The sequence below is a fragment of the Triturus cristatus genome, chromosome 9 (assembly GCF_964204655.1).
Source record: "Triturus cristatus chromosome 9, aTriCri1.1, whole genome shotgun sequence".
Taxonomy (NCBI): Eukaryota; Metazoa; Chordata; class Amphibia; order Caudata; family Salamandridae; genus Triturus; species Triturus cristatus.
In genome coordinates this window covers 1,272,702,186-1,272,715,033 of record NC_140592.1, presented here as the reverse complement: position 1 = coordinate 1,272,715,033, position 12,848 = coordinate 1,272,702,186, and the positions used below count along the sequence as shown (strand labels likewise).

At 47.4% G+C, this 12,848-nt stretch overlaps 1 protein-coding gene across 2 annotated transcripts in view; it reads left to right on the top strand.

Annotated features, from left to right (window-relative positions):
* Nucleotides 1–12,848, top strand: part of PPP2R3C (protein phosphatase 2 regulatory subunit B''gamma) — a 91,775-nt gene that overhangs the window by 26,171 nt on the left and 52,756 nt on the right. Inside the window, exons 2-3 of one of the 2 annotated variants that reach the window (XM_085627439.1) lie at nucleotides 3,419–3,543; nucleotides 6,290–6,394. In XM_085627439.1, coding sequence (XP_085483565.1) covers nucleotides 3,419–3,543; nucleotides 6,290–6,394 — 230 coding nt within the window. The remainder of the gene's footprint in view (nucleotides 1–3,418; nucleotides 3,544–6,289; nucleotides 6,395–12,848) is intronic. The other variant, XM_085627440.1, reaches the window with a different exon arrangement.

The window sequence follows — 12,848 nt, the reverse complement described above, 5'->3', positions numbered from 1 at the left end:
GAACAAAAATAGAGTTAAAACTATTGTAGGAACTGGGGTCACCAGTCCCTCAGGGGGTAGCTTGGCGCGAGCAGGTAGACATCCAAGGCTTAAGTGTAAAGTGACCATACAGCACACACATCCACTGAGACAGGAAGCGCACGTAATGATTGGCACCACACCAGTGAGGTTGAGTAAAACCAATTAGCTTTATCTAGATCAAGGTCAGGTTCTCAAGCATTTCATTAGATCGTTTCATTAGAACATTTCCATAAAACCCTAGACCAGGCATTTCATTACAGCATTTCACTGAAGCGCTCAACATAGCAGTTCATTAAGGGCCTAAATATGGCATGTAAGCAAAGCGCAACACATGGCAATTAATCAAAGCGCTAAATATGGCAAGAGATCAAAGCGCTAACTAGGGCAAGAAATCCAAGCGCTACCCATGGCAACTAATCAAAGCGCTAAATATGGCCAGAGATCACAGCGCTAAACATAGCAGGCAATCTAAGCGCAAGTCATGGCGCACAATCAAAGCGCTAAACATGGCATGGAATCACAGCGCTAACCATAGCCTTTGATCAGCGCATTAATCCGAGCATTTCATTAGGGCATTAAACTTGGCCATTCCTTAAAGTATCCATCTTGGCCGTTGAGACAGTTATTCACAGTTAAGTCGGTATGAGGCCTTCTGTATGCTGGGGGTAACCAGTCTCTCCTTAGGCCCAAAACACTCCTCTTGCGAGGTACTCACTTAGCCCTTCACAGGGCGAGGGTTGAGGGGGCCATGGCTGGTTCAATTCCCCCCCTTTCGGGGCAGTGGGGGGCCCACCGGGCTAAACAAGAGACGTCCCCGGGGGAGGGGCGGGTCCCGGGCCTCTCTCCGGCCTTCCGCCCTCCTCCCCAGGGGTTACCTTGATCTTCGGCCTCACACCGGGCCCTTGCGTCGATCCTCGGCCGTGCGGGGGCTCACTCTCCTCGGAGCCCCTCCCGCCAGCCGTGTGGGTTTCCCGGCGATGTCTGGGCCGAAGAGGACTCCGCAGGGCTCGTGAATTCCTCCTCCGATGATGGACGGAGCGATGAAACTTTTCAGATACTCACGCCCAATCACTATTACAGCAGGCTTGAATCCATCATCGTTCTTTTGCCCACTACACCCCCCCCAGTTCAGACATGGCCATATGCAAATCAGTCTTGACCCTGTGCCTCATGGGAACAGTCCAGCCCGAACAGCCAAGCCATGTCTTCCCTGGACCGGAATCAAGCATCCTAGGACCGGTTTCTGGCTATCAGCCGTCATCAGCCAGGATAGCTTGACTCCAGTGGCGTAGTGAGCACGGGACCCACGTCTGGGAATACCCATCCCACTTAGGGCGAAAAGCGTTCCAACAAACAAATGATGGACGGAATGCTGACAATGCAGACATTCTCCCCCAGTCAAGAGATCTGGGTTAAATCCATTGTTCTTTTGCTCACCATGCCAATCCAGTTGAGACCCAGCCATATGCAAATCAGTCTTGACCCTGAGCCTCATGCGAACAGTCGAATCCGAACTCCCAAGCCAGGTCCTCCCTTGACCGGAAACAAGCATCCTGGGACCGGTTTTGGGGCATCACCCCTCATCAGCCAGGCTAGCTTGAATCCCGTTCAGATCAGGCAAACCAACTTAGGGAGGAACTAACCTGATGGGGAACACACCTACTGACTAGCTAATTTTCCCACCTGTCCTGGTGCCAAATGGCCTTGGGGCAGGGAGGGAAGCCTTAGGTAGCGTATCAAAGGCAGTAGAGGCCTTTGAAGCCTCCTGCCTTGATATGCTGATTACTTAGCCATCCTGCTTGAAGGAGGTGACAACACCTCCGGCTGAAGCAGGCATTGTTTCTGCCCTCAGAGAGCACAGGCTCTCACCTGCAGGGAGTAGGAAACCTGTAAGTGGTGGCAGGCTGGCCTTCACCTGTCAGCCAGTACACTAGAGGTTGGTAGGTTTTTATGGGGCACCTCTAAGGTGCCCTTTGGGGGCATGTATTAATAAATCCATCACTGGAATCGGCGTGGGATTATTATTATGAGATAGTTGATACCAAACATATTTTCTTTCTGTGAAGTCCTCATGTAGCTGGGGGACTTGTAATTACCATTGTCCAGCACATGTACTTAAAATGGCTTCCCTGTTCACTTGTAATATCTAAGAATCGACTTAGAGATCACAGGGGCATATCTGCTCATGCATGTATGTCCCCCCCCCCCCCCATGTGGTACAGTGCACCCCCTGCCTTAGGGCTGTAAGGCCTGCTGTAGGGGTGACTTACCTATGCTGCTTGCAGTGTCTGCAGGCATGGCACACAGGAGTTGTGCCATGTCGTGTCTTCACTTTTCTCTGCACCATGTCTTGCAACCTTCAATTACAGTTTGCATGAGTGTGCTGAGGGGTCCCTTAGGGTAGCACAATACATCCTGCAGCCCTTAGAGACCCTCTTTAGTAGCCATGCCCTAGGTACCTAGGGTACCATTTACTAGTGACTTATAGAGGTGCTAAATATATTGCCAATTGGGGAAAAATTGCACAGTTTAGGGAAAGAGATCTGGTACTGGGGACCTGGATAGCAGGAGTGCACTTTCTCTCAAAATTGCATCAAATAACAAGAAAAAAGTGGGGGGGACAATGTCAAAAATGGGCACTTTCCTACACTATCAAGGATAAGATCACCATACATGCAAAGAAGAAAGAAACTCGATATTTGAGAATCTGGATCCATAACAGGTGTAAACCGACTGCATGATAATTCATAATTTTCCTCTGCTTCTCACTCTTGAATGTGATGTTTGAAGGTATCAAACTCAGTAAAGAGGGTCCAATGTTTCAGTGACCAGGACTATAAAAAAGTATTTATGTGGCCTGTCGTTTGACATATTTAGTTCATCAAATTCATCAGACCCTTGTTTTGTGACCAAAAACGTCAGACCATAATGGTATAAAATATAGTTAATGATAAAACCGCAGCTTCCACTTAGCCCCACCCCCAATGGATGTTACTCCCAAATGCGATTTGTTGTTATGGTGGTTATATGTCCACTCGTGTCGAGGTAAGGGAATATTGTATTGGGAATAATGTGTTTGTGTCAGAGTAAACAGGCACTGGGTTTTATCAAGATCTAATATTTTATATCATTATCACAACAAAAACAGAAAATACTTTAGAGTCCTGATGAAGTGACTTGTTAGAAGAATTTAACGAATTGAATACATCAAGAATAAAATAAAGACCAAAACTTTAATTTAAAAGTTAAACCGTGTCTCTGAATTTTTAACCTTATTGTATGAACCAGGATAACCTTACTCTGGAAGGGTGTGTCTGTCTTGTGGATGTGCCTTCTCCTGAGATTTCTAGTGCACCATCAATTCTGAGCTGCTGACTTTCTGTACTTTTATCAACAGCTAAAAGAAGTGAACAGGAGTTAAAAGATGAAGAAATGGAATTGTTTACAAAATTCTATACGGAGTGGAAAGGAAAACAGAGTGGCAGCACATCCTCGCAGAACATTCCACGATTCTACTATAGGGTAAGGAATACAACGCACAGGTGTAGTGGCGGGGTAAAGGGAAGGTGTGGTGAGATATGAAAGAGCCATTTAAATACCTCGAGTCTAACTGCAAGGCAGAACAATAGCATGTTTGTAGACAAAGGGATTTGGAGGGTCCTGTCTGGGTTCTCATCTACAGGAAATGGGTAAATCAAGGGTTTCTAATCTACAGGTGAGTCTAATCTACAGGAGGTCCTAATCTACAGGAAATAGGCCAATCAGTTGGGCCTGCAGCTTCATGGGGCAGTATGGATGGAACTTGGAGTCCGAAAATGAAAAGTAATCGGCAGACTGGCAAAGCCTGATGGTCTTTATCTGCAGGAAATATTAGCGTGAACTTTCCTAGGAGTCCTTACCTGCAGGGAAGGTCTGTTTGGATAGATCTGAGGGTTCTTATGTCAAAGAAATGGACGCACAGTTATGGGTTTCTAAATATGCTATAACTAAAGAATGAGTTATTGCACAGCTGTATACACTGAGCTAGGTTCCTTACTTTCAGTAAGATGAGTCTTGGTTTGGGGGTCAACTGGAAATGAGTGCCCAACAACAGAGTTCCAGTCTTGGTTCTGCCCATGAAGAGTAAGCTTGCTTTCATCTAGTAGAACACACAGTCCAACCATGAGGTAATGGTGCGCTGGGTCTTTGGCCTCCTGTCAAGCTGGAGGTGGATTTGGATGTCATTAGCGACTCCTGGAAGTCGCGTGTGTGGCCTGGAGGGATGATGGCCCTGGCTCTCCTCACACCTCTTCCCCCACACCTACAGTGGTGCTGTCCCTACTTCATGACCCTGAATAATTGACGTCCTTCTCTCCATAGCCCGTTTGATGCACTATATTACAGCTTCCAGCAGTCACATGATTGTTTGCTCCACACTTTCATTCGTTTCTGCGTTTATCTTCAAAATGTTAAATAATCAGCACCTACGTTCATTGCTGCATAGACCAGTATACACGAATAATGCGATGCAGTCTACAATCTATGTATAATGTGTACAGTGAAATTCCTACAGCGGACAAATAGTATACATTGTAATTGCATTACTTAACCTGACGTATGCATTTAATGCTGTCAATCCTGTTGTTGCCCAAACTAACAATAAAGATTTTTTTTTTTTTTTTTTTTTTTAATGTGCATACACCTGGAAGCTCTACTGGTCCTGCTCTAGATCTGCATTCAAAGGCGCACGAACATCTGACACGAGTACACAAGGCAGATGGTCCTTTTGGGATGTCATCCTTCATTGTGTGAGAGAACAACTCTCCTGGTGGAATGGTTTCTGTTTGCTTCCTTGAGTATGGAGTGAATTGGATCAGCCCATGCCTGTTCTTTGGCTTTCGTGATGGTCTGTCATGGTGAACTCTGTCTCACAGGGCAGAGTTGTGAAGGTGTATTGGGGCTGTTTATTTGTTTTGGGTGAGAGAGAGGAGTAACTGTTCTGTGATGTGGATCAGGGCAGACTCGGTGCCCCTTCAGAGCGTGACTCTGACCGATGATCACTTACAGTATTGTTTTGTTTCATGTAATCTTGAAGATTGTGCTGCACCCACCCTTTCTGACGTTTGCCTGGAGAGCTGGAGATCAGCTGGTGATTACCCAGGATCCTCGGGGGTACCCTTGTGTGTTTCAGAGTTGGGTACAGACGAGTGTTAAGAGGGCCCCAAGCAACACTATTTAGAAGTGGGGCATTTATCAGGGTTGTGATGTCTCTCAAGTGAGGGCTGGATTGTTTCATGCGAGAGGCGGGGCATACGCATTTTTGTTTTGTCCACTCTCCAAAGCTGCTCATGTCAGGTTGGAAGTTGGTAAGCTCAGATTTCAGAGGGGCAGGGCGGTGAGATGGCAGTGAAGACTTCAGGCTGTTGATGATTGAGTCACATATTCAGTTTATTGTAGTCTCAAAACTTCATGAAGTCTTTCTAGCATTAGGAGCCATGGACTTTGTTTGTCAGGACAGCTGGATTGATTATTCCTTGTAAATAATTAAGATATACCAGTGTTTTGTTGGTATGTGTCACCGATGTATTTTGAGAATCTGGTGTTTTTAGCATTTTTAAAGGCTTTGTGGTCCCCCTTCTGCATGTCTTATGGTTCATCTGGTCATCCGCCATTAACAGGCTGCGCTACTGGCACTCCCTCCAGATCGTAGCGGGTACATTTCACTTCTGGCCCGTTCCTTGGGTAGCTCATTACAGAGGATTCCATTGGTTAATGGTTCACTGGGCTTGTACATCCGTAGCTAACTGAATGAATGGCTTTACAACATAGAACATTTCCTAAGCTGCATGTCATAGGTTTTAGTCCCCCCAGGTTTGCACATTCTTTCATTCTCCTATGGAAGATGAACTATGTGCCAGTGAGTAGGTTAATAATACAAGTTATTTATTCTACAGCACATGAGTACCCCAGCAGGAATTAATTGCTATATTCAAGTGAAGGTATTGTTTTAGTTTTGTCTCACTACCTTGAAACTTTATACTTGAGGATGACCGAAACAAAAGTCTGAGTCACCAAACACCATGAAGGGAGCTGGCCTTGTTTCTGAGCTAGGTTCCTGTTCAGTGACCGGGAATGTGTCTTTTATTTACCAGGGTCTTCCTCTGCCAAGCTGCGTCTCTCTCCTAGCGAAAGATCCAGATGAGCTTTTAGCAGATGCTCGACTTGTATTGAGTGTAATGCTGACGGAGTGAGGTCTGTATTTTAAGCTCTTGTATTCAATCTCCTCCAGCTGCCAGGAGAGGATGAGATCTTGCTGCAGAAACTGAGGGAGGAGTCGCGGGCGGTGTTCCTGCAGAGGAAAAGCCGAGAGCTCTTGGACAACGAGGAGCTGCAGGTAAAGAGGTGGAGACTGCACAGATGTTAACACATGTGCCTTTTCCTGGGAGAGTTACTTGTGCTTTGCTGCTATATTTAGTCTGTGCCACATCTTAAACCCAGGTCATGTGGACATCTTTGTAGCTGGTGCTTGCAAATAAGAGAAGTGAGTTGGGTCCAGGCATGTTTCTGAAGTAAACATGGCATGTTGGAGTCTTATTCCTCAAGAAGCAAAGCCAGTACATATGAAGTAGGCACGTAATATTCATGCTGCTGATTCAGACTAGAATCTTTGTAGGAAGTCTGAGCGAGGAACTGCTTCTCACAGCAGTCTGGTGCTGAGCTGAGAAGTTTGATTCCAACATAGACACTGCATGGAACAGACACTGCATGGAACAGAAAGAGAAACCGCTCAGTACGGAGTGAAAGTGCTGATATTTGTGACGGGCGACATCCTGGTGACCAGAGGAAGAAGCTGCTCAGAACTAGAGCACGAGACTGAGCTGAGAGGCTAGAACCATGGTGACAACCTGGAGAAGAAAGTCTAATTGATGGAGTCTGGAACTGAGCATAGAGACTAGGGGTCTGAGATGGGAGACATCCTGAGGATCGGAGGGAGAAGCTGCTCCTCGTTATATTCATGGGTAGACGTGGAACAGAGAATAGAGTGAGAAATGGTTCAGCATGGAGTCTGGAGCTCACCAAGGATGCTGGGGTCTGAGATGGGAGACATCCTGAGGGTCGGAGGGAGAAGCTGCTCTGGCCTGGAACCATGGATAGAACGCGGCGCAGAGAAGAGAGTGAGAAACAGTTCAACGTGGAGTCTGGAACTGACCAAAGATGCTGGGGTCTGAGATGGGAGACATCCTGAGGATCAGAGGGAGAAGCAGCTCTGTGCTGGAATCGTGGATAGAACGCGGCACAGAGAAGAGAGTGAGAAACAGTTCAACGTGGAGTCTGGAACTGACCAAAGATGCTGGGGTCTCAGATGGGAGACATCCTGAGGGTCGGAGGGAGAAGCTGCTCTGGCCTGGAACCATGGATAGAACGCGGCGCAGAGAAGACAGTGAGAAACAGTTCAACGTGGAGTCTGGAACTGAGCATAGAGACTAGGGGTCTGAGATGGGAGACATCCTGAGGATCAGAGAGAGAAGCTGCTCCTCGTTATATTCATGGGTAGACGTGGAACAGAGAATAGAGTGAGAAATGGTTCAGCATGGAGTCTGGAGCTCACCAAGGATGCTGGGGTCTGAGATGGGAGACATCCTGAGGGTCGGAGGGAGAAGCTGCTCTGGCCTGGAACCATGGATAGAACGTGGCACAGAGAACAGAGTGAACAACAGTTCAACGTGGAGTCTGGAACTGACCAAAGATGCTGGGGTCTGAGATGGGAGACATCCTGAGGGTCGGAGGGAGAAGCTGCTCTGGCCTGGAACCATGGATAGAACGCGGCGCAGAGAAGAGAGTGAGAAACAGTTCAACGTGGAGTCTGGAACTGACCAAAGATGCTGGGGTCTGAGATGGGAGACATCCTGAGGATCAGAGGGAGAAGCAGCTCTGTGCTGGAATCGTGGATAGAACGCGGCACAGAGAAGAGAGTGAGAAACAGTTCAACGTGGAGTCTGGAACTGACCAAAGATGCTGGGGTCTGAGATGGGAGACATCCTGAGGGTCGGAGGGAGAAGCTGCTCTGGCCTGGAACCATGAATAGAACGCGGCGCAGAGAAGAGAGTGAGAAACAGTTCAACGTGGAGTCTGGAACTGACCAAAGATGCTGGGGTCTCAGATGGGAGGCATCCTGCGGGTCGGAGGAAGAAGCTGCTCCTCATTGGAAACTTGAATCGAGCACTCCATGGAGAAGAGAGAGCTGTATAATGGAGTCTGTAAAAGAGCAAAGATGTTTTGGCTTCTAGTCTTTCCAAATGTAAGAACACTGTTAACAGAATGGTAGGAGTGCAAGTGTGGGGGTACACGTGTCCCTCTCTGACAGGTAGTGCACTAATGAGACAAGTATTATTTCTGCCGCTTCCTGGTTATTCTCCGATCTGTGTGATCAGGAATACGGGAGATCTGGGGTCATTGTCTCCGACCAGGTTACCTCTCTGTGCCCGCTGTATGCCTCTTGGACATATTTGCTAGGAGCAGTCTCTCCATTCTTTGCGTGCCTCCCTCCTACGACCAACAAGGTGTAGCCATTACACTTGCATCTGATCACATGGTCTGACATGCACCTCGCCAGGATTTCAAAAGCCCAATGGTTGTGGCCCATTTAAGACACTGCACATCTGTGGATACTATCCCAACCGCAGTAGTGCTGCAGTAGCAACGTCATCTTATGCGGAAAGCACACGAGATAGCGACGAGTGTCCCAGTGGACATTGCAACATGCACCCCATTCCATCGGTACCCTCGCCTTGATGCCTGCACCTGTAGTAGCCCCAAGCTTAGATTTGATAAGTTGAGGTTCAAAGGTTATCCTGCTCTCTTGCTTTCCTTCAGTCAATAATAAATCCTTAATATACTGTCAAAAAACCATAGTTTTAAAAATCTCTTCTTATTTTTGAGTACCTTAGTTTTAACTGTTTGTTTCCTGCTGTGTCATGGATAGCAAAGGGATTGATTTCCTGCTAGAATTTTTCCCAGCATTCTCTATGAACATCTGACAAAATACTTGATCTGCTGCTCCTCAGTCCTAGGACTGGCCTATTTTGCTAAAGGTATTTATATAATGCCTAATCTTCCATTGGTATGGTCTTGATTCACCAATGCGGTTAGGTACTCTTTCCCTTTGGTTTCAAGGATTCGGTCACAGATATGAATCTGGTTTTGTTTCAGTTGTAATTTGTCAGCGTGACTATATGTATATTTTTTTCTGATGGATATATCTACCTGCGGATTCCTCGCCTTTTAAAAATCCCAGTGCACCAGCATTTCACGGAAACGTTCTTGAAAACTCTCACACGTCGACATGGGTATCATAAGGCCCATGGCTCTGTGTGACGCACTGTGTGACGTCCCTAGAGCCATAAGAAGCCTTTGTCGACATGCTGACATCAGTTCCCTTTTTCCATGCCTTCGACTTGTAACGGTTTCTGTTGGCTCTCCATTAGGGAATGGGCGAAGTCTTTTGACGTTTTCTTGAAATTGTTGCAATGTTTGGTAACAATGTCTCCACCTTGGAAGACGGGGTTTAAGCCTTGTAAAGACTGTGAGGGCCAGATATCCATCACGGATGTTCATGACTTTTGCTGCTTGGGGCAGATCACAATGTTAACGTCTGTTCTTCATGCCAGAAGATTAATCCAAAGGCATTGAAGGAAAGGGAGGCGAAGCTGTTTATGGCAAGAGCGAGGAAAGTCTCACCCTTGAGCCAAATCTCCGTCTCCCCATTCATCGAGGTCAGCAAGAAAGAAGCAACCTTGTGTTTCTCGATGCCGTTATTCCAAAGAGGAGTCGCCGAGTTTGGTGTCCCAGCGACCGGCTTCAGACGATGAACGTCAAGAAGTCACTCCGGTGCCATTCTTGGCGTCACCTTCGGATCCGGCGCTGTGGCTGACTCCTCCTGAGATGCAGGAAGCGACACCGGTCTTGGATCCAGCACCTCAGCAAGAGCAGGTGTATGCATCCAGCCTTTCCTGCTTCAGATGGGGATCCGCCCCACTTTATAAATGCTATATTAAACTTTTTTAATAGAGCGATGACTCCAGCTGGTGCGGCTGTAGGTCCCATGAGTATGCTATAATATTCTTTGGACTTTCCAGCGACCTATTAGCAAGCTTCTTCTATGCCCTTTATGCCGATAGCCCGGATTTCCTAGCCGACTCAGGCCTTAAGAGAGCATCCTAGAAAGAAGACTTCCACTCCTCTGGCCATTCCGCCTGCTGAGGTGTCGCTGACATCGATCATGACTTCTCCGACGCTGGCTGGCTCCATTCCGATGTCGAATGCTTCGACTCCAGTGCCACTTCTCACCACTTCTTAACAAGTACTGATGTCATCAGTGCCGACATCGCCGTTATAGATGCCACATCTCAGGTCAAGAAGAGAAGCCCAAAGACTTCTTGAAGAAGAAAGGTATTTCTTTGGAGATAAAGGTCCTCCAGAACTGGAAGAGGGTGAGATTGTATCATTAAACCTGGCTTTTGAAGGGTTGGAAGAGGCAAGTGGCTTGCACACGTCCCCGGAATGGGAGTTGCTGTCACCAAAAGGTATTCCGCCTCCAGATGTTAATTCCTACCACTCAGTTATAAGGAAGGCATCGGAAATGTAATTGTCTCTTCCCACCACAGAACGTAAGTCAAATTTGTTGCCTGAGGTGCTTGACTCCTCGTCATCATCCTCAGAACCCTGGTTACCTTTTAATGAAGCTTTAACAAAGCCAATTCTGGATGTTTGGATAAAGCCTGTGTCGACTCCTGCTGTGTCCAGGCCATTAGCCAGGAGTATAAGCCTGCTCCAGGTGATCCAATCTTTTTGTCTGCGCATCCATCACCTGAGAGTTTGGTTGTTCAGGCTTCGTGTTCGTCAAAGATGACCCTTGAATCCTTTCCATCTTCTCCAGCAGATAGGGAATCCAAAATGATGGAACAATCGGCCAAGAAGGTGTTTTCTTTAGCAGCATAGTTCTGAAATCTACAAGTACAACCTGCTTGTTAAGTCGTTACATAAATGCCTTGATGGATTCGGCTAAGACAGCGATCCCAAAGCTGCCTGATGATGTTCAGGGACACTTTACCGAGCCCCTAAATGGTAGTCAAGCTGCAGCCCGGGCAGTGATATAAATCTGAGTTGGATACAGCTGATTCATTGACTAGAGCGATGGTAACTTCAGTCGGTACAAGAAGACACGCATGGTGAGAGTATCTGGTTTCTCTCTGGATGTGGAAAATGCCCTCATTCATTTGCCCATCGATGGGTCAAGACTGTTTGGTGCCAAAGCAGATTCTGCTGTGGAAAGGAGTAAGGACAGCAAGGCGACAGCTTGATCTTTGGCTCTTCAATCTTAGCCCAAGGATTACAGACAGTTTAGGAGGTTCTAGGAGGAACGTTTTCTTCAGTGGAACAGTACTAGCAGCAGCCATCCAACCCCCACCATAGAAGTTATATCGGGCTTGGTAGGAGTAGACAGCGAGGAGCTGCCCTTCCCCCATCTTCCTCTTCCTTTCCCGTCAACATCACAGGAAAGCAGCCTTAGTTTTCCCATTTTAGAGCATGCTTTACCAGTGGGAGATTGGGTGACCCAGTTTCTACAACAGTGGAGGTCCATAACATCGGATCAGTGAGTATTAAATATTGTAGAAAAGTGGAATGCCCTACCCTTCCAGCAATTTCTCCCACCCTTTCTGCCCCAACAAAATGTCTTCTCTGCATGCCTTCTCAGCTCCTCCAAGAGGAGGTCCAATCCTTGCTTCAAAAGGGTGCAGTGGAGTTTGTTCCAGAGCATGGATGCTATTTCATTTTTTTCTAATTCCCGAGAGGGACGGTCACTTACTTTCGGTCCTAGACCTAAGGATTTTGAATTGGTTTTTCGAGCAAGAAAAGTTCAAAATGCTGACTCTAGATCAGGTGCTTTTTGCGCTGGAGTGAGAAGACTGGATGGTCTCAATTGATCCACATCCCCATTCAGCAGGTGCACAGGAGGTATCTCCGCTTTACGGTGGGGTCTCAACATTTCGGTTTGCGGTTCTTCCGTTTGGTCTTCCTGCCTCACCTTGAGTCTTCACAAAGGTGATGGCAGTGGTTGCAGCACATCTCAGAAGGTGATGAGTACCGGTATTCCGTTACCTGGCTGATTGGCTGATCAAAGCCAAGTCTCCAGGGTTGGTGTTGCATCACTGACAGGTTATGACTCTGTGGTTGTACAACCTGGAGTTATCTATCAACAAGCCCAAGTCTCACCTAGAGCCCTCTCAGCTCACCGGTTCATTCATAGGGGCAGCACTGGGCACGATGGTAAATCGAGCCTTTCCTCCTCCTCAGAGGATTCTGGACTTTCAGGCTAGGAGTCCAATGTTTCAGAATGCAGCTGTGATTCCAGCCCTGAAAGTCTTGCGCCTGCTAGATCTGATAGCTTCCTGCATTCTGTTGGTCATCCACGCATGCTGACACATCAGGGCCCTCCAGTGGTACCTCTGCAAGCAGTGGTTTCAGCACAGCCAGGATCTCCAGGAGTCTGTCATGATCCCCAGAGACACTGCAGTGGATCTTCAGTGGTGGGATGTGTCCAGCAGTCTGTCCAAGGGAAGCCATTCCCCCCTCCTTTTCCGGTGGCCACAGTTAGAATGGATTCCTGCACTCTAGGGATGGGAGCTCATCTGGGGGATCTGGAGATCAAATGTCTTTGCTCTCCAGAGAACAGCTGTGTCATTTCAGCCTTCTGAAATTGTGGGTAAAACGTCTGGCTCTCAAGTCCTTCCCCCCCTTCCATTTGCAGTTAGTCAGGGCAGCTCTTAACAGACAATCTTACCGCAATG